The sequence below is a fragment of the Epinephelus moara genome, chromosome 6, assembly GCF_006386435.1.
Source record: "Epinephelus moara isolate mb chromosome 6, YSFRI_EMoa_1.0, whole genome shotgun sequence".
Taxonomy (NCBI): domain Eukaryota; kingdom Metazoa; phylum Chordata; class Actinopteri; order Perciformes; family Serranidae; genus Epinephelus; species Epinephelus moara.
Window position 1 is genome coordinate 32,960,897 of NC_065511.1, and position 20,089 is coordinate 32,980,985.

Sequence of the window (20,089 nt, forward strand, 5' to 3'; positions counted from 1 at the left end):
ATAAAGCCTGTGAAAGGAGACACTATAAATCAACCCTGTATATGTGTAGGACTTTAAGGACCTCTTGAGCTTTTCCCACGTGTTTTTTTATTTATTTGCATGAAACATTTAAAGCATGCATCTACTTTAAAGGCTGGATGAGTGGGTGCAGCAGGCAATCAACCAATTCAAGAAGTATGGATTATGTTTTGAAATATAGATCAACAAATCCTTAGACACAAAAACATTAATCATAAGAAAAGTAGCAGCAGCGCCCCGCAGAAAACCCTGATGCTTTTATACCACTGTATGTGATTTCTCCGCTCTGTAAGCCATTTATTTTGTCTAAGTAGCGGCTCTCTGCTTCCTCAATGATGGCCGGGGGAATGGAGGAAAAAAGAAGTGAAGACTGCTGTTTCAGGTGTATGAGGATATAGGTGTGTGTGTATCTGTGTGTGTGTGTGTCATGCAGCTGAGACAAGAAAACTAGGCGCGGGGATATTTGGATGATAAAGTTATTGTGCTTGTCAGCACTAACTGCCTCCCTAATACGCCAATTGTGCACATCCTGTCAGAGCTTCCGCTTAAATGATACGACTTTTCCGAGGTGAAACCCAAGTGCCTCGTTCTCAAAAGTTTTTGCAACACGGACTGTGTAATTATATCTGATTTACTGCTCTCTTTTCGCTCTCTGCAGCTTTTTGCACGCTCACACACAGCAAAGGAAAAATGTGAAACTATTGTCCGTGCATTGGCATGAACTGAGCAAAACATTAAACTATTTGTAATATGTTTAAACCATCCTAACTCCGATTGTTAGTCTGCGGTTTCCTGAATGAGGTGATTCATCCAGCAACCCATATGCTGCCAGGGAGCAGTTACACGCTGAGATTGCATCTGAAAATGCAAGCACGTCATGGAAAAAGGTCAGCGGAGTTTGGGAAACATGGTTTACATTTTTACTGATTCCAATAAATGGTCAAACACAACCTGTAAATGTATAGAGAGAAATTAGTGAATGATTCATCTCTTTTACCAGGACAGGCCGGCTACAAAAAGACCAGGAAGACTTGTGTCCTCACAGTTTATCCACACACACACCTGACTTGGTGAGTCTCTCTGATTTGTGTCGCCAGATTAAATTCTAGTTACAAGTGCCGTTGTTTTTCTTCTAACTTAATCTGAATTATATCTTAATTGTATTTTGGAAATGTATTATCATTGTGATCGACAGCAGTTCTCTTTTTTTACCTCTCATGAAGTATTGGCCCGAAGACCCTCCCTGTCCATCTCTTGATCTGTAATGGAGTCTGCTATTGGTGTGCTGGTGGCCCAGTTCAAGGCGCATGCTGGCAGCGATGGTTCCTCTGACACACTGAGCAGAGATGAGTTCCACAGACTGGTCAAATCAGAGCTCCCCAACTTTGTCAAGGTGAGGACTGTAGGTCTAACAAACACCATTACTGCTGTGGGATACCACTGTTGTGTAGTTGTATATGTTTGCTTGTTGGTGTAATACATTTCAGTGTGTGGAGGGTTGTCACTTTAGTAGCTATTGCATACATGGGTGGATTATGAGGCAATGGGATCCTGGGCACAGACATGCAAGGCCACGACAGCTTTCCTACACAGGAGCAAGACACAGACTGTGGTGTTTTTTTCTAATTTTTTGCATTTTTACTTCTCTTTGTAGTCATGTTTCTTGTTTTTTTAGTTTTGGTTCTCTTTGTGGTAATTTTTTCGTCTCCTTATGGTTGTTTTGTGTCTCTTTGTAGTCAGATTGTGTCTTATTGGGGTCATTCAGTGTCTTGTTTTGGCTGTTTATGTCTCTTTATGGACATTGTGTGTCTCTTAATGTTTTTTTGTCAGCTTTGGAGTTATTGCAGTTACTATTGCATCTCCTTTTGTTTCTCCTCCCAGTCAGTGCGTGTTCATTTGAGTGACATTTTTAGGGCTGCAACTAATGATTAATTTTTAATTGTCAATTAATTGAAGTTGATTATTTTCTCGATTAGTTGATGAGTTGTTTAGTATATAAAACATCAGAAAAAAAATCAATATGCCCAAATTGATGTTCTAAAATGGCAACTCAAAGATGTCCAGTTTACTGTCATACAGGAGTAAAGAATCTGGAAAATATTCACATTTAATAAGCTAGAATCTGAGATTTTGACCTCTTTTTTCTTAAACAAAATTACTCAAACTGATGAAGGTTGATAAAATTAGTTGCTGATTAATTTAATAACTGATCAATTAATCATTGCTGCACTAGACATTTTGCAGGTAAAGGCCAGGGGAGCCCCTGAAACTTCATTAATTTTTGTTTGTCTGTTATTTGGTCCACAATGTTTCTCAAATATTCTGGTTCATGCTGCAGGATTGTTACCTGTTACTCCAGCTGAGGTCCGTTTTTCTTTCTTTCTTTCTTTCTTTCTTTTTTAATATTAAAGAGTAATATGAGATATGTTTTATATTTTGCTTTTTGTCAACTAATTCCATGAAAAGACCGAAACAATGAACTGATCATAGTGTTTAGCACGCATCCAAAGCCTGATACAGCTCATTCCTCTGTGCTATAGAGCTCCATGATTGTCCAAAAACACATCAGCCAGCCACACTTTGCAGATTGTGACATGGTCCTTCATTACCATAAACATCTGACACTGTCCTGCTGCAATAGATGTGCACTAGTGCACTAAACGTGCATTAATACGTGCCTGAAAAAAGTCCCCAACAAATGCACTATTTACCCCTTTTAAGGTCAAATTTGATAGAAGCTACAGTGTCGAGTTAGTTTTGGGGAAAAGCCTGTTTGGCCTGTTTTAAGGTTAAAAGTATGTATTTAAGCCTGAAGATCTTTGTCTTTACAACTCATTGGTTAGTGGCTCAGGGTCACAGAAAGCCTGGGACATTGGTATTTAGAAACAAGACAACGCCTTGTTTGTCTTTTCATAATAGGCAACAATTCTCTAGTTGATCCAAGGAACAAAATTCCACATAAATTCCTAGAATTATGATTTCACAGTTAAGACCAGATTCTGGTGAGTTATTCACAAAGCATTTTAGCCCTTGAGAGAGCTCTTAAGTTGAAAAGTTGTCCAGAGTAGGGTGGTGGACTTTTTGGAAGGTTTTAGAGTTTCTTAAGCAGAAGTGAAAATGACAGACAGACAAAGAGGTGGGGAAATATTGACATAATAGTGACAATAGACTAAGTACCAAAATTACCAGCGTGGTAAATAAACATTAGCAAATTAACATAACAACTATTAACATGGTGATAAGTGACTGCACAGGTACTGCAGGCCTGTGTTTTCAAACATTTTGTCAACCAATCATATGCACTAGTCAATGTTGAGATTTTGGGCTATTTTGCCTCTACATGTCCTCTTTCAGACTATTGGAAAGATAGTGTTTAGAATACAAATTTGGGTGTTTATTTTAGTTCAGATTTCTGTTCTGGAAATTTATGCAAAAAGTGAACGTTATTAGATACTGCCTCATTTGCATATACAATTTCAGAAAACTTGTAATACAAAAAATAATTGTCTTAATATAAATAATTCACCAGAAGAAGTTTCATGGTCATATCTATTCGGTGTTTTATTTATTTTTATTTTTTATATTTATCTATTTTTTGCCCTAGTTTCTTTCTTTCTTTTCTTTGTGTCTTAATATGTATGGAATTTTACAAGACATATCTTTAAAGGTTGTTTTTCTCAAGTTGAGTTTTTTCTCATACCCAAAAATCTCAACTTCTGTAGCATGTCTATACTCCAGACTCTCCAACTGTATTCCTGTCTTTATTGTGGAGGTTTTTAAAGAGGGGTTTGTTCACATTTCATTCATAGCAGACACATTTTGGGAATCCAAACTGACTGTTTTTGGTTCTGAAAGTCCAGACATAAAGCAACAACACATGGACAATCCACATACTGTGTGAATTTCAACAACCTGAGCACGGGAGCAAAATGTATAATGAGTGCTTTTATATTTGTTGTTGGGATATTTTAGCAACAGCAAAACAATTTTCCATAATTAAATGGGCACTTTGCAGTCGCTCAATTTATATAACATTTTCGTGAAAGTGTATTTTTTATCGCTGTTGACAGTATTTTCTGATTTATGGAGTGATAAAAAGAGATATCCAAAAGTCCCTCCTCAAAAACCTTTGAGTCTAATATGTCTACAAACATAAAGCAAAAATTTGAACCTGGCTTTATCCAGTGTTCAGATTATTGTTCTGAAAATAAAAGCAAAATAGTGCATCTTTAATTAGATGATGCATCATTTGCATATTTAAACATACAATTTCAGATCACTCCTAAGCTCAGACTCCTTATCAGGATTTTTTTTAGTAATTTCTTTGTTTAATTAAACCCACATTTAACCAGGTATGTCTTGTTTTATAAGGGGGACCTGGCCAACACAGCAGCACATAGAAGATGTACATTAACAAAATGTTAAAATACCTGCATACAATGACAAGTACCGACTTATTCATTTATCCTTTTACCAGTACTTATATGAGCTTTAAAATCAGGCAAAGAGACCAGTTCTCTCTGTGTCTGAAATCTTTTTGAAGGCTGCTACAAGTGAGGAGAGCAGCTCAGTCTGTGCACTTACCCCGTATGGCTTTATGAATGTACAAATACCAGTGACTGAGCCTATGAAAGGTCAAAGAAGGCCAACCAGCCCTGGAGTAAAGCACACAGAGATGAGTGAGGGCTTTACAGTTTGTAACAAGGCTAAGTTAGGAGCTCTCTGAGAGCCCGAGAATGTTTGTGAATACAGCCCCAGGCAAAAAACAAAGCTTCCTCATAAGGCCAGATTCATATTGAAATCATCTGGATGCCACATTGGCTCTTTTTTCTGTGCCCATATAATTAACTGTTAGTCATACTTGTGTGCAAATGGCCACTTCTGGTCTTTTACGTGGGTGGTTTTTAATGAACGTGGTCTCACTGTACTTCTGAGTCAAATGTGTGCTTAAATATCTCAGAGTATTTGACTCTCTCCTGTGATCTAGAGCAGTTAAATCTCATGTTGGGACAGGATATAACTTCACATTTTATGTTTCACCGTGTTCCACAAAAACAATGAGTGTGTCATAAAGGAAGAGTCGCCACCCCTCAGAGACTTGCCTCACGGTTTTTGTTTTGTCATGTTTAACCAGAGCACAATGGCAGAAAGTAGTGGTTCCTGAAGCCTGACAAAAAATCCTGGGCTGCCTTTTTCCAAGTGTGGAAAATTCCATGTGTTTCTCCTCTCATGAACAGTAGGAATAACCACACTGGCCACTAGATGGAGACAGAGCCACAGCTCCTTGTGCCAAACCACCTCTGCTGACGTTGCATTAATTTTTCAACTGGCGTACGTGCCAGCGGTGTCAGCTTGCCTCTGCCTCACTGCCCCACACACGCAACCAGTAACATCCCAGTTGCTCCACACTGACTCTCACTGTTGTTTTCTTTAAGTATTTAACGCAGTGTCGTTCTGTTTTCCTGCAGAATGCTGCCGACCCCACTGCCATTGACCAGCTCATGAGCTCATTGGACAAGAACAATGATGGAGAGCTCAACTTCCTGGAGTTCTGGCAGCTGATTGGACATCTCGCAAGCAAGCATGGGGGGTTCAGCCAATAGGGAGTCCTCAGATACTCTGTTACAGTTTCACGTCTGTCACTGGCTTGTCTGTGTGCCATGTAGTTTGAGAAAATGGGAAAACAGCCAAATGGAAAACACCCTAAAGTCTATTTCAACTGCACAACGCTGTGTTTTTGCCAGTCTTTCTGTATTTCTTCTCACCCTGTCCTCTCACCTGCAGCTGCCAAACTGGCACAGACTCTGTCAGAGAATACTATTGAACAGCAATATTAGAACCAGTCCTTGCTGTTTCCCAGAACACACACACACACTCACAGCTGCTTGTGCTTACAGGTCTTCAAGAATGGGAATGCATTGTGTGAAAACAGAGAGTGTGTGTGTAAGCATTATGTATTCTTGGCTTGTGTAATACTTAGGAAAAGCATCTTGTGATGTTTGTCATCTTCCTCCCGGGCACAAACAGAAGCTGCAGTGTTGGCAAAGCAGGATTTTAATGTGAAAAGCTACAAATAAATGTAAATAAAATATAAAAACGTGTGTGTTTCTTGCTGCTCAGGCCTTCATCTGACAGTTTGACCAAAAGTTTCCTTTCTACTGAACACTATCTTTCCATTCTTTGCTCAAGTGAGTTAAGTTTCAGGGTGTGGCTTGAGTACATCGTCTGTTGGGAAAGCTTTGAACACACGCGCACTTTGAGACATGAGCGCGCGCTTGTTCTTACATGTTGAGAGAAAGTGTGCCAGCAAAAAAAAAAAAAAAAAAAAGAAATGTAAATGAGTGTGCAAGTATAAAACTAGACATATTAAAAAACCCTTAAAAATATTTATTCCACCACATTAGAAAGTCTGTTTTCTTAAACAACGGAAATGTTTGTTAGAAAATGTTGGTTTAAAAAAAAAAAAAGCTGCTGTGCTGCTCAAGCTGCGCCTCTTTCCACATTCCTTCTCTCTCAGGCACACGCCCTATGACAAAGAAAAAAACAGTTGGCTGGAGTCAGAAGTTAAATCACGGAAAAGATATGTGTTGCTGCTTAATCTAGCGCAGGACTGAAGAGGAGGATCTGTGAGAGAGAAGAAGGAGCGCAGCAGCTGAAACAGTTTCTCGCCTTTTGTTTTCCTGTCATATCGGTGAGTCTGCTTCATCCTGATTACTTGTTATGTCTCCTCTTTGGTTATTTTGTTGTTTTCTTGGCAAAACTATCACTTTATCTCCACTGTGCCATGAATTTTGCAGAATTAGCGAGCGTCTCTATTGTCATTATCAGGCTTGGTGGCCACAGAGATCAGGTTCTCCTTTTTGGTAATCTAACCCCAATCCCTTTACACTTACAGAGAAACCGGAGTCTCGCCTCACGTTTACTTATTTATTTGCTGTGTGTCAGTCCTGCCTCTGGCCGCTCTACAAATTGTCAGGATTAGTTAGGGCTAAATGTAAATGTGGGACGCGGGCAAGCCCCTGACATCTCCGTTACGCACAGCGCTGACTACTTTTGGCATATGCGCCGAGGCCGTTTTCGCCCCGTTAAACAGTCATACTGCGATCGTTGTACCGACGGTCAGATTTGGCTCTTATCAGTCTGAATTATTAACGTTATGATAAGACTCCGGTAGCGAGAGTCGAATGGCTCCGAGCTGACGCGCAGGAGAAATAGCGACCTGGGCGATGACAGGTAACATGCCCACGGAGGAAGTGAGTCAGTCACACCTAGCGCAAACAACACGAGCAGGGTGGAGTCGATCACCAGGGTTTATTAATGCTCATGAGCTCATGAAAGATCACATGGCAGCGCGGGATAATGACCTGTGTGGTCCGTGGTCAGTCTGATCAGAGCTAAGGGCCCCACTGGATATGAGAGATACACTAAGACTTTGTGGCGGCCTGCTGCAGGCGGCAGGGTGATAAGGTGACTGGTTGGGTTGGGTGGCCCTACCTGACTTACCTGGGAACTGGTTTGTACATGTCAAGCCTTGAAGCAGTTGGTCTGAAATGGTGGGGCGGGTTCCCCTGGGGGGGGAGCCACTGCAGGTGGGGCGTGGATGACCAGGGGACAAATATGGAGTCACATAATGATGATGCCATCATGCTCACTTTTATGTCACTAACATTCAACATGGATCCTTTAGTTGGTTCCCCAGTTAATGGCAATGGTTGATTACAAAATTCAGGGTGGGTGGGCATGAACTTTTTCACCTTCTGAAGGAGGCATTACAGAAAAAGGTTGAGAACCACTGCTCTAAAGACAGCTGCAACCCAGATCTGCACGTCCATCATGCTTTATTTGATTAATATGGGAGGTACTGTGTACACACACACACACACTATGATACTTATGTGTTAACTGAGAGCTTAATTTTCATCTCCAGTATCGTCAGGGCCCAATTTAAACATATATTACACAGTACAATGTGACTAAAGACATTTTTATTTATTCTTTGTTGAACCTTTTGTGGTTAGTAACCTCTTCTGCAAAGGAGACTATCTCAGACTGAAGCATAAAAAGTTGCAGGAACAACATGACAAAAGTAGGGAAACAGAAAAAAGAAATAATTCTAAAAAAGATACAGAGACAACAAAGGCATAGGCGTAGATTTTTGGGGGAGGCAGGGGACACGTTCCCTTCAATATTGAGAAATGTGCATATCGAGATGGTGGCAGTGTGCAATGGTTGCAATTCGCCTTAAAACAGAAGGAGGAAGCAACTGTGCTCGATTGAGGCAGGAAGTACCACAACATGTCCACCATAATTTGATGTAGAAAAGGAACAAACCGGTGCATAAAAATGCCCGGACCAGAATGCAAGAAGTGTTTGGCGCTCAAAATGCCTTAGGGGAGAATCCCCAGACCCTTTGCTTAACATGTGACTCCCCAAATGTTCTTTTTATTTTTATTTATGTAAAATTTATTTAACCAGGATAAGCCAAAGAGATTAAAAAAATCCCCTTTATGAGAGTGTCCTTGTAGAAAAACAGCATGTGGGCCAAAAAATAAAAAAATGTAGGCCCTTGAACAAAGGCTTCATTTTATAGTCTTGAATTCGGCTCAAGATTTCCCTAATTTGATATTTCATAATTTTTTTTCCCTATTCATTCATTCATTCATTCATTCAACCTTTATTTTATTCTCGAGGAATCACTGAGGGCTTGCATTCATTTTTAATTATGTCGAGAGTACAGTTTAGACAGGAATGATACACACACAGCCCAGTTGTATTCAAGGGGGGGTAGTTTGTAATCATGATTTTGAATTGACCTATAGCTACAGCTGTGTTAGGTTTTAATGTGTGATGTAAAATGTTCCAAGTGTGTGCAGCACAAAAACAAAAAGCAGTTTCCCCAAATCTAGTGTTTGCACACAGGGCGGGACTTCAAATATTAGCCAGTCACTTAAAAGAGTCAAACAGTGACCACAGGACTAATTTAATAAGGAAGCGATACATGATGGCAAGGTGCTGTTAAATTAATACAAACCAATGTCTGTCACATCTTACTGTTAAAGATACTCCTACATGGGGTGCCCAGTAGCTCACCCAATCTACAAAGGCTATATCCCTGCTGCAGCATGTGTGCCATCCCCTTTCTCTAAAGCTGTCCTATCCAATAAAGGCAAAATGCCCCCAAAAAATAATGTTAAAAAAGGCTCTACATGAAACTTCAAACATTTAATTAAACAAATTCAAAACCGGCTTGTGCAGAACTTTACAATCTGTGGATCATACTCCCTAAGGGGTGGCATGATACGTCTGAGAGACTGTAAGAAACAGAATGGGGAAGTAGAATTATGTTTTTATAGATCCTCTAATCCTCACTATTTTCATTTCCGAATAAGTGGACAGTTGTGCAACCTTAGGCCTCTAAATATATGCAATAAAGGGAACAATATCACTCTTTCATTAACCGTCTTATAATCCGTAGACATATGCAACTGGAGACGACTGGTCACAAGAAGACAAAAGATTGTGAATCACTGAACTAGCATGCGTAGTGCAAAGTTCCCGTAAAATGCCACAAAAAGGACCCAGTAACACAAATAAAACAACGCACTGGGCCTCACACGAGCATTCATTACGCTTGAGTCATGCTAATCTCCAGGCTCTGAATCAGAATGGAGTACATGTGCAGAGGAGGCTGTAGGAGCGCTTTGTTTGTAGTCAGCACACACACACACACACACACACACCCAGTCAGGCCACCACTTGCTCTTATCACACAGACCTCACTACATGTTCCTCTCTGCCCATTTGTAATTCTGTGGCCCTGACGTCTCCAGTTCTGACCGAAGCCGTCTTGGTTTCATGTTCATCTCATTACACCCGGGAGAGACGCTAATGGATGGTGGCCTGTCAGGCATTTTGATGTATGGGCTGTACAGATACAAACACATACATTGAAACTGGTCTGCCTGCTCGCTGTGCTGCTGCTGCTGCCGCTGCTCGTCTTGTAGATGGTGTTAGGAAGGTGTTGGGACAATTATAGTAACCCATTAAATAATGATGAACAGCATGCTGATGACAGATGCTCACTTGTGTGTCCACTTCTGTGTGCGTGTGTGTGCATGTGCTGACATGGTAGGGAGACATGAAACAGAATCCAGGGTTTGGGTGCCTGCTCTCACTCACCCAGTAATTAGGTTAATGCAACAGAAGTCCTAATTGGTGTTGTCCTTCTTTAGATGTGCGCGTGTGTGCGTGTGTGTGTGTGTGTGTGTGTTGCTATCTGTTTGTCTGTCTATTCATACGTCTTAGCCTTTGCATAGTGTGAGCATTGAGGTGTGACATTTGTGTCAGATGGGAGATTCACCAACATCTACAGTTACTCCAACAACATCCCCACAGGCACCCGTCATCATCACCCATCCCGCGGCCACCGCTGCCTCCTGGTAGTTTCCGATACACAGTGGAAACCCCACAGCAAGGCCTGCACCACACTGCTGCGATACTTATCAACTCTGCTCATGTAACTGCTGCATTTATTCAGGCCTTTAATTTTCTGTGAGCTGTGGAAATGTTGTTTGTTGAGACAACAGGAAGCGAAAAGGAAGCAGAAACCCAAAGACAGACCTGTGCTGGCTGGAGTATGTCTGGATAGCTGCACAGTTACCGGCCTTAACACTCTCTATAGTCATCATGGTGTTCAGTTATGTGAGTTCCATATGACAGTGAAAACAGCATCAAGTCATTTTTACAGTCTGTTTTTCAGTTATTTAACACAAAATCAGCAGCTGTCTTAATGCCAAAGTACATACCAATTATATAAAGTATATACTAGGTAATGATATTATCACGCTATCCATACAAAATTAGAAAAAAAAGCTATCATTCAGATGTGGTTGGGGGAAGGTGACAGAGTGAGAACGGGTAGAAACCGAAATCATTTAAGAGAAGCTGGATTATTTACACGATATTATCATGTGTGTACTATTAACATGGCATCAATATTTCATTTTTAAATATCAAAGTTAGCGTCAGTATCAGTATATCGCGTCATCGTCATAATGTAGGAGTTTCTATACAAGAAATCAACATTTTTGTAACAACAGGAAGTGATGCAACACACGCGATGATGGATGGCAGTCAAACTGTAGTTGTGTGTCCGACTTCCATACTACATACTAGTTGATTACAACATACAAACAAGAATAAAAATTTACAGACAGTTAGTATACAGAAAATCAACATACGCTGTAATTGCAGCTGTTAGCATGAGCAGCTTCTCTGTTTCCTGTGTGCACTGCATTGTGGAGGAATAGCACAGACCCACATTAACAACACTTTATTAGTTGTTAGATTACATTTAATTCTGTCACTTCTCCACCTCAAGGAGAATGCAGAACATTTTAAAGGAGCATATCTATGATTTAGAGTCTGAGCTGGGATTGTCTGCACATGGCTCTCACCATGGAGATGGTGGAGGCACTGATAGCAGCTAGCGGTGCTTTGGGGGGGCGGCTGGAACAGCTACCACAGTAAAGAACCGGAAAGCTCAGATTGCAACACACACAGAGGGAGCATGACTTCATTCTCCGCTCATTACTCCATTAGATCTTTACATAGTTTGCTCACATATTAATGCTCTGAGTGTCGCATACAGAACTTTTAATTTGTGTTTTTGTCCTTTATGTTCTTCCTGCAACTTTTTATATACACATATAGCTGTGAGTAGCTCCTCTGTTTCATTTATGCATTGCATTGTGGAATGACAGACCTTTTTCATGGAAGACATTTTGACTTGTTATAGTGGGAAAAGCACAAGTGGTTGCTAATAACATTACTAACAGTGTCTCAGGAAGTCATTACAGTCTGGCAGTGAGCCAGCAAGCATTACACTGAAACTGAAGCAGCAAAATGGAACTCAGCCATGATTATTTTTATTATGTACACTCATGCTTTTACTACTGTGACATGTCACATGTCCTCTGTGAAAACGCCTACAGCAGTGTTCATCAACACTCAAAAACGAGTGAATAAGATTAGCATGTGGTATGGATTTGGGATGCAGCCATTGTTTTGTTACATATTTAACATCCAATTAAAGCATAATGTGTTTCCATCTTGATTTCTTCCTTCCTGCGAGGTAAAATAAGCAGTGAGTGGAATGAAACCTTAAAACCGCTTGTCTCAAATGTTCAGCCGAGGATTTAGCCTCACCCTGAGATCCTGTCAACAACAGTGGCATTAGATGTTTCAGGCCAGCTTAATCTATCGGTGCCGTGTGATGTTTTTCAGTTCATACTTGAGCACAGTATGCAGTGCATTCCCGCAGTGTGAGGGGAGGTTCGCTGCAGCAGACGGGCAGCAGGCAGTAATCTGAACCTGCGGCCTCCCGCTGGCTTCTGGGGATCAGATGTCCACCGTCAGAGATCACAGCTCCCATTGTGTTTACCTCAGAGACTCCCCTCCTCTTCAACCTTCCATCACTCCCTCTCTCCGTCTCTCGCTCTGTTTACCTCGGAGAGCTTCCAGGCCCTGCCCCCCAACCCGCTCCCTCTTCCTCCTCTTCCTCTATGCTGACATCACTTGTGTGTCTCACCTTTCTCACATGTTGAAGGGACATATCTGAACACATCCAGTTCGAATACAATTTCAAGGCGTGCTCCGTCTCACATCAAAGAATAGCACAAGTTATTTTTGGCTTACATGGTGACTCAGACCCGTTTTCTTTGCAGATCACTATCATAATATTTGCAGAACGATGTGGTTTTAACTGAACTCACCACATTTTATTTTAATAACTTTACATCACACATGCAAAAATGAAGTGATGCGTTGTAGAATAACTTGAATTTCATACATTACAATACATACTATGATGGCACAGAGTTAATAATGAACCCCTAATCTTGATCAGTCAGCTGTTCACAAGGTTACGGTGTACTCTCTTCTGCACCGATGCGCTCAATAACTGGAATAAGCCTTTCAAGACCCAATGTAAATATAGCCTCATATTGATAAAAATTCATTGGAACTGTACCCAACGGCATGACGCCTGAATTTCTAAGATATGGCCATATCTCTCCTTGCCACTTCCAACACTCAATTTTCCATTTTTTGTTCTTCTCTGTCTCCCTCTGCAGATATGGAGTCAGCCATTAAGACAGTGGTGACCACATTTCTTAGTTCAGCCAGGGGGAAGGAGAACCTAGACGGGGGTGGCTTCCAGAAACTGGTAAAGAAACAGCTTGGCGGCCTCATGCAGGTAAGGAACTGCGTAACTTTTAGCTATTTGCTGTTTATGAATAATCAATCAGTATATTAGAATGTGACCATATTCTGTCTCTCCTTTCGTGTTCAGGATGCAAACTGCTCCTCTGCCGTTAAGGAGATGCAGCAGGGGCTGGATGCCAACAAAGATGGAAAGGTCAGCTTCCAGGAATACCTCACTCTGATTGGCTACCTGGCCAATGCCCTCAGTCAGAGCAAGACTGGAGCTGCTCAAGATGCATCATAGATTAACAACCCCCAACCCCCCCCCCACCCCACCCCTTTTTTTTTTTGCTTTGCTTTTTTTTAATCTTTTCTCATTTCTAAATGCTCTAACCATCATGTATACATACAGTCCATAATTTCCATCATTTTTTAGTTAATCAGCCAGTTCTATAACGCTCTAAATGTATGTCCAGATCAACCTTCCTTTCACTTACACGGTATTGATCTCCACTGTCAAGGACACATTGAAGGACTCTAAGCTGGGAGTGTCTTTTTTTATACCAATTATACAAAAGATACTTACTGTATTTTCAAAATAAAAGCTTTATATAATAAAACCATGTTGTGTGTTGTTTATAATTGATGTTTGACCTTTCTTAGAGCTCCAATTTGTAGGATTTATTAGGATATACTGGCAGAATTGGAATATAATAAGTACCATCACTGGCCACTTTATTAGGTACACCTTGCTAGCACTTGGTTGGACCCATTTTGCTTTCAGAGCTGCCTTAATTCTTCGTGGCATAGATTCAACAAGGTGCTGGAAACATGGTCCATATTGACATGATAGCATCACGCAGTAGCTGCAGATTTGTCAGCTGCACATCCATGATGTGAATCTCCCGTTCCACCACATCCCAAAGGTGCTCTACTGGATTGAGATCTGGTGACTGTGGAGGCCGTTGGAGTACAGTGAACTCATCGTCATGTGCAAGCAACCACGGCCATTCTCCTCTGACCTCTGGCATCAGCAAGGCATTTTCACCCAGAGAACTGCCACTCACTTGATATTTTCTCTTTTAGGGACCATCCTCTGTAAACCCTAGAGATGGTTGGTTTGAACTTCAGCAGGTCGTCCATGTCTACATGCCTAAATGCACTGAGTTGCTGCCATGTGATTAGCTGATTAGCTATTTGCGTTAACGAGCAGTTGAACAGTTGTACCTAATAAAGTGGCAGGTAAGTGTATCTTTTCTTCAGTGTATAATCACTTGAAAATAAAAAGCAGTGTATTTTCATTACCTTAGAATCCTTGTCCATAGAGTCTGCCATGTTTCTACAGTCTCAACACTGTGCAGTCTCCGTAGTTAGCATCCCCCTGTGACGTATAGTGTCACAAAAACATTGACTTTTAATGTGAAGCTGCTTTTTTTCAGCGTTTTACTGGTTTAAATCACTGGGTCCATTTGTTATGGAGAGGAAGAGACCTCTGCGGATAATTCAGCTTCCAATAAAACCCTTTGAGCGTCTGGATCTTAAGTTATCAGGAAAAAGGGAGAGCACACATTAGCAGGTCCTGGGCTGGAGGCAGTATTGGAGAAACACTGATTTGTAACGTGAAACAGCTTTTTTCAGTGTTTTTACTTGTTTAAATCAACTGGTCTGTTTGTTTTGGAGAAAGAGAAAAACTCTACTTTGAAACCCAACAAAATACTGCATGTCTACAGATGTTTCCCTGATATGGTTTGACATTGTCCCACAGGCATCGCCGCAATGATACCTGCTCCTTCCACAGCTACCAGCAACACTTGCTAAATATAGCCGTGACATCTCTGACTACTCAAACTCAGCAGCCTTTAGATGCATCAACTATTGCAACCAGATCCTGGCATACAGTATACGCTTCCTATTGTGCATCGTCCTCCACTCTGCAACACTATACATACACACATATGGTGCATGCAAGCGTGCACACACACTGTGCTACCCCCACTCACTGACACAATATACTGCAGCGACAGCACACAAACAGGGCCTCAGATTAAACATACATTTTCATGACATCTTGCAGTGCTTGTTCATGTTGCTTGCTTTGACAAGTGTGATCTTTTCTATCATTCATACGTGTGTCTGTCATTTATTTTTTGCTCCCTGTTTACTATTCATGCACTTTGGCTTTCAGTGCAATCCACTGCTTTCTCGTGATGTGTTTTGGAGCTTAAATCGTGAATGTGTTTGTGAAAGTGTGCATGTGTGTGTGTCCTCGCATTAGCATGTTTGCCTTTGTGTGTGTTTTTGCAAAGTCTTTGTATGGGGATTTCTCTGTGTGGCTGCCAGGTGTGATGGCTCCATTCATCACTGCTACACTAATCCTTCGGATACTGTATCAGACATGACCCCCCCCCCCCCCCCCCCCCCTTCCTCACCTCCTCCCCTCCTCCTCCTCCTCCTCCAGTAAACATCCTACCTCTGCACATACCCCAACACTCTTTGCTGCTTCAAACCAGACACACTGAGGAGCTATCATGTTATTCATCTTCGCCCTGCTACTATGGGCTGTTTATTTTAGCACTCCCTCTAAGCCCATCCTTTGCCATGAAGTACAAAATGGTTGCACAACATGGTAGAAGGATAAACCAGTGTGACAATAGCAAGAGCTGTAACATAGTCAGTGATATCTCTGACTGCATGGCAACTCATTGTTCTCAGTAAATGGTCTGGTGTTGAGCTCATCTAAGTATGACTGTTGCTAATTTCATGTCTGTCAAATTTACATCTGGCATCTGAACGTCTAGGGCTGCACAATGCCACGTCAACTTGCATGACAAATATATTGCAAAAGACTGCGACATTGCACTCAAGGAGAATCAGAAACTGCACTAATTTGTAATCATTCTTTTTTCAAAATGTATTTGTTTATTCATTTATTTAATGGTGTTTTTTGTGTTCAGGTGAATGGTGAATTTGTTCAGTAAAAGAATATTGGAAATAACAATTTCCTTTCATTTTTATCTGCAGCAGAAAACTGAGTACAATCTAATATCTGTTTATTTATTGCAGCCCTATTGACTTCCATTCAGACTGACATCTGAGAATAGCCAGCCCGGCGACATTTGCAGTGCGCCTTGCGGTCATATTATGGTTACTTCAATTTACCTAATGCTGTAATTTCAGCCCCATTTCAATCAGGTGAAACAGGTGAATGAAGTGAAGACAGTTGCTGAATGCAGACTACAAGTGTACAGATTAACAGATAATGTGTGATGACAGAGGTGTGACAGACAGTCTTTAAAGCTTAGACTCTACAGGGAGATTTTGTAATTGAGGGGTGTCTGCCCTGAGCAGCAGGAAGGTAAATCCCCCCCCGACAGTGGCGATGGTGGTGGCCGATGACCCTGTTGAGACTGAAGCTGATGAAATTGATGAATCTGCAAAGATAAGGTGGCGATGAGGAGGTGAAGGGTGCACAAAGCAGAATAAGAATAATATGATAGGCTAGCAATGAAGGTTGATCCACTCATATCTCAGCTGACAGCTCCAGATGATGACAGCAAGAAATTATGAGTGAGCGTGCCTGCGAGGAGTGAACTGTAAAAGGTATGAGGAATAAATTATACTCCTGCAGGCAAAAACTAGTCGTCCTGACTGAACTCTTGCAGGAGAGCTTCATTAGTGTTGTTTGTGGGTATGTTATCTGTGACAGAGGGGGGCGGTTGGATCTCCGTGTGTTCAGAGGATAGCAGGTGTCTGATGCGTAAACAGAGAAGGAGGAGAGGAGAAGAGGGGGTGGGAAGGTGGAGAGGAGCAACAGGTGGAAGGAGGGAGAGGGGAGGAAGGGATAAGTGGGATGGGTGGAGTGAGGGGTGTATTTAAGACGTTGTCCTCCTCGTCCTCCTCATCAGTCGCTCTCGCCTCCTCTTTTTGCACCTGACCAGCAGGCCGACACTCGTCATCCACTCAGGTAAGAATGAATGTAGAGGACAGAAGATTTTTACTTGTAGACGTAGATATTTAAGGGTGCAACTAATGTTTGATGCTGTCTGTAGGTGGGTTTTGTGCATATCAGCTGCAAAGGCAGAAAGACCTTTCTGTTTATTCACTAATAACTTGTGGAAACTTAATTTATCTTGACTTGAGCTTGCCAAAAATGTCTTCCTGATGAGACTTCATGCCCCTGAATCATGAGAAGCAGAAACACGGTGGAAACGACGAGGAGAAACTGATGTAAGATGTGACTGACAGTTAGGAAAAGTCTTCACAGTTCAGAGGTGATGTAGGTTCAAGAAAGGCAAAGACTTACACCCGTCTCCGTTTTTTTCTGCCATCCGGTGGAGCTCAAGTAAAAGCCGGATCAGGTTGCCTCTGTGTGTCCTGGTTACATCTCCTCCACTGGTTTGGCTGTTTTACCAGCTTAGAGTTTCACTCTTATCAGCTGGCTCACATGTCCAGCTGCTGACTGCGTCCCGGCTCCCAGTGGTCCTCTCGCCGAGGCAAAGCAACAAACAGATTGAGGATCAGTTTAATCTGTAGCAAAATCTTATCGGGGGCAACTGGCAGAGAGGAAACACTCCTCATGAGGAAACAGTCAGAGCAAAGTTAACTCCAGGGGCTGCGCAGGGTTTCTGACCTCTCTGGCACCTCATAGAAGATCAGTTCGTAGCTATCTCACTGATAGTATTGTAGTATGGTGATGTTCTATGTTTATTTCTCCATGCATCTGTCTGCCTGGCAGGGAGTCTAAAAAAGATAGTGTATGTGCAAGAGAGCACAACCGAGAGAGACTTTAACGTGTATTGATTCGCTTGTCCTCCATGCTCCAGGGAGTACTGACACGGACTACTCTTGCTCTCACCTCCTCCCACTCTTCCTCTTATTCTATCCTTCTCCAGAATGTCTTTGCCCAACTCAGAGAACGTCTCCACCCTGGAGAACGCCATGCAGCTCATGATACAGACCTTCCATAAGTACTCTGGGAACGAGGGGGACAAATATACACTGAGCAGGGCTGAGCTCAAAGAGATGCTTACCACAGAGCTCGGCAACTACCTGGGGGTAAGGAGATCCTTAGGGATACAAGACGCACAGCTGCACGAATATAAAATAGATCCAGCCTACATATCTGTACTTTCTATCCCCCCCACATGCAGAACGCCCAGGATAAGGAGGCAGTGGATAAGGTCATGGGAGACCTGGATTCCAACAACGACGGGGAGGTAGATTTCACCGAGTTCATCATACTGGTCGGAGCTCTCACTGTGGCCTGCAACGACTTCTTCCTGGAGTACAACGACAAGCCAGAGAAGAAGAAGTGAGCACGCCCTGCTGCGCAAAGACGTCCACTCTGCACACGTTCCAGGGAGGAAAGAGTTCAGACAGGAGAGAGGGACATCCTGTCATGGACATCACTAATACACACACACACACACACACACACAAGTCTGATTGTGTATTTGTCTGCAATGTCCAATCAATATACTAACTGTATTTATTGCAATGGGAAAATCTGTCAGTTTGTCAGTTTAAGTCAGTTTCAGCACCTCATTGTTTTTGTTGAAAGATGTTTCTTTTTTTTCCTTAAATGTATTTTGTAGCACATGCAAGCAAAGGAATTTCTCCCTGGAAAGAATAAATGTGACCTTTACTCAAACGCTACAGTGTTGGTTGTACTTTATTACAGCAGAGAAGAAGAGTAGGAACACATGACGGTCACCAGGTGGCAGCAAATGGCCCTCGATCAAAGCCAGCAGAGGATTATTGCATTACTTTATATTTGCCTTGCATGCGCAGGAACAGCGCTTTAATCCAGCTTGTGGATGGGTGTAGATTTGAAATAGGTTACTAGCAAAGATAAATCAATAAAAATATACAGTATAAGAACTTTGATATGAGAGAGAATTACCTCTGTTGTGGTGTGAAGTTCATCAGGTGTATAAGAGCAGGTAGCGACTGTACCTGTGTTCCTGTTTTTACAGCAGAATAATGAGAACTTGAAGTGACCTTGGCGGGGCCCTACACCCATGATTGTTTAAAAGCCCTGCTTCCTAGAGGAAAAAAAGCACTCTGTGTGTGTGTGTGTGTGTGTGTGTGTAGATACAAAAAGGAAGTTTCCAGCCTCAACATTAGAAAGCCAGGAAACATTTCTTTCTTTCATTCTATCCCGTGGTGTGTGGACTGTAGGTTATGCGTGTGTGTGTGTGTGTGTGTGCGTGCGTGTGCGTGTGCGTGAGAAAACATGGCACACAGATGCACACGTTGATTAATCTGAACCTACAACCTTTATTGGACTGGTTAAGGTGTGCACAGGAGCAGATCTGAGAGTCAGGAAGGGTGAGAGATGGGGAGAAGCATGATGAGAGAGGAAGTGAGAAGAAAGGAAGGAGAGTGGAAAGGTCAAAGAGAGAGAGAAAAAAGAGTGGACAGCAGCACTTTGTCCGTGTGGAGCCGTGCGGGCTACAGTTTTCACAGGTCTCTGATAGGCTTTTCACACTTGTTTGGGATCTGTTGGGGATCCCTCCCCGGGGTAATCCCATCCTCTAGAGACAGAGAGAAGGAGAGAGAGAAATAGAGAGAGCTCCCGGTCCAGAACTGAGCTGCAGACTTGGCCACACGACCGTAAAAAGCCAGGGGAAACTCACAGCGAGTGACAGTGACTGAGGATTAGACAGCTTCTTTTTTTTTTGTGTCAGAGTTTATAGTGGCTTTCCAATGGAGTAACAACACTAACAGTCTTTTGTCTCTGCCTATCCTGCTTTACTCCTCCTCGCTATCTGGATTGTGCTTGCTGTGGTTGGATTATCCTGTTTTATTTCACTCTGCAACATCATTATAAAGTCAAAAAACCCCTCTGCACGACGACCTGCCTTCT

The 20,089-nt window shown here is 42.1% G+C and overlaps 3 protein-coding genes across 3 annotated transcripts; all 3 read left to right on the forward strand.

The window, feature by feature from the left end:
* The first annotated feature begins 1,014 nt into the window (after positions 1-1,014).
* Positions 1,015-6,118, forward strand: LOC126392103 (protein S100-A11-like). The gene is made up of 3 exons (XM_050047283.1): positions 1,015-1,088; positions 1,242-1,411; positions 5,487-6,118. Exons 2-3 carry the CDS (start codon positions 1,283-1,285, stop codon positions 5,619-5,621), a joined length of 264 nt encoding a protein of 87 aa, XP_049903240.1. The 5' UTR covers positions 1,015-1,088; positions 1,242-1,282; the 3' UTR covers positions 5,622-6,118.
* A 430-nt stretch (positions 6,119-6,548) lies between these two features.
* Positions 6,549-13,844, forward strand: si:ch211-105c13.3 (uncharacterized protein LOC325758 homolog). Its single transcript, XM_050047282.1, has 3 exons — positions 6,549-6,709; positions 13,152-13,273; positions 13,370-13,844. The coding sequence occupies exons 2-3, from the start codon at positions 13,154-13,156 to the stop codon at positions 13,523-13,525; spliced, it is 276 nt and encodes a 91-aa protein (XP_049903239.1). The 5' UTR covers positions 6,549-6,709; positions 13,152-13,153; the 3' UTR covers positions 13,526-13,844.
* A 3,198-nt stretch (positions 13,845-17,042) lies between these two features.
* On the forward strand, positions 17,043-18,871 carry s100t (S100 calcium binding protein T). The gene is made up of 3 exons (XM_050047073.1): positions 17,043-17,185; positions 18,114-18,276; positions 18,372-18,871. Exons 2-3 carry the CDS (start codon positions 18,115-18,117, stop codon positions 18,534-18,536), a joined length of 327 nt encoding a protein of 108 aa, XP_049903030.1. The 5' UTR covers positions 17,043-17,185; position 18,114; the 3' UTR covers positions 18,537-18,871.
* Positions 18,872-20,089: the final 1,218 nt, after the last annotated feature.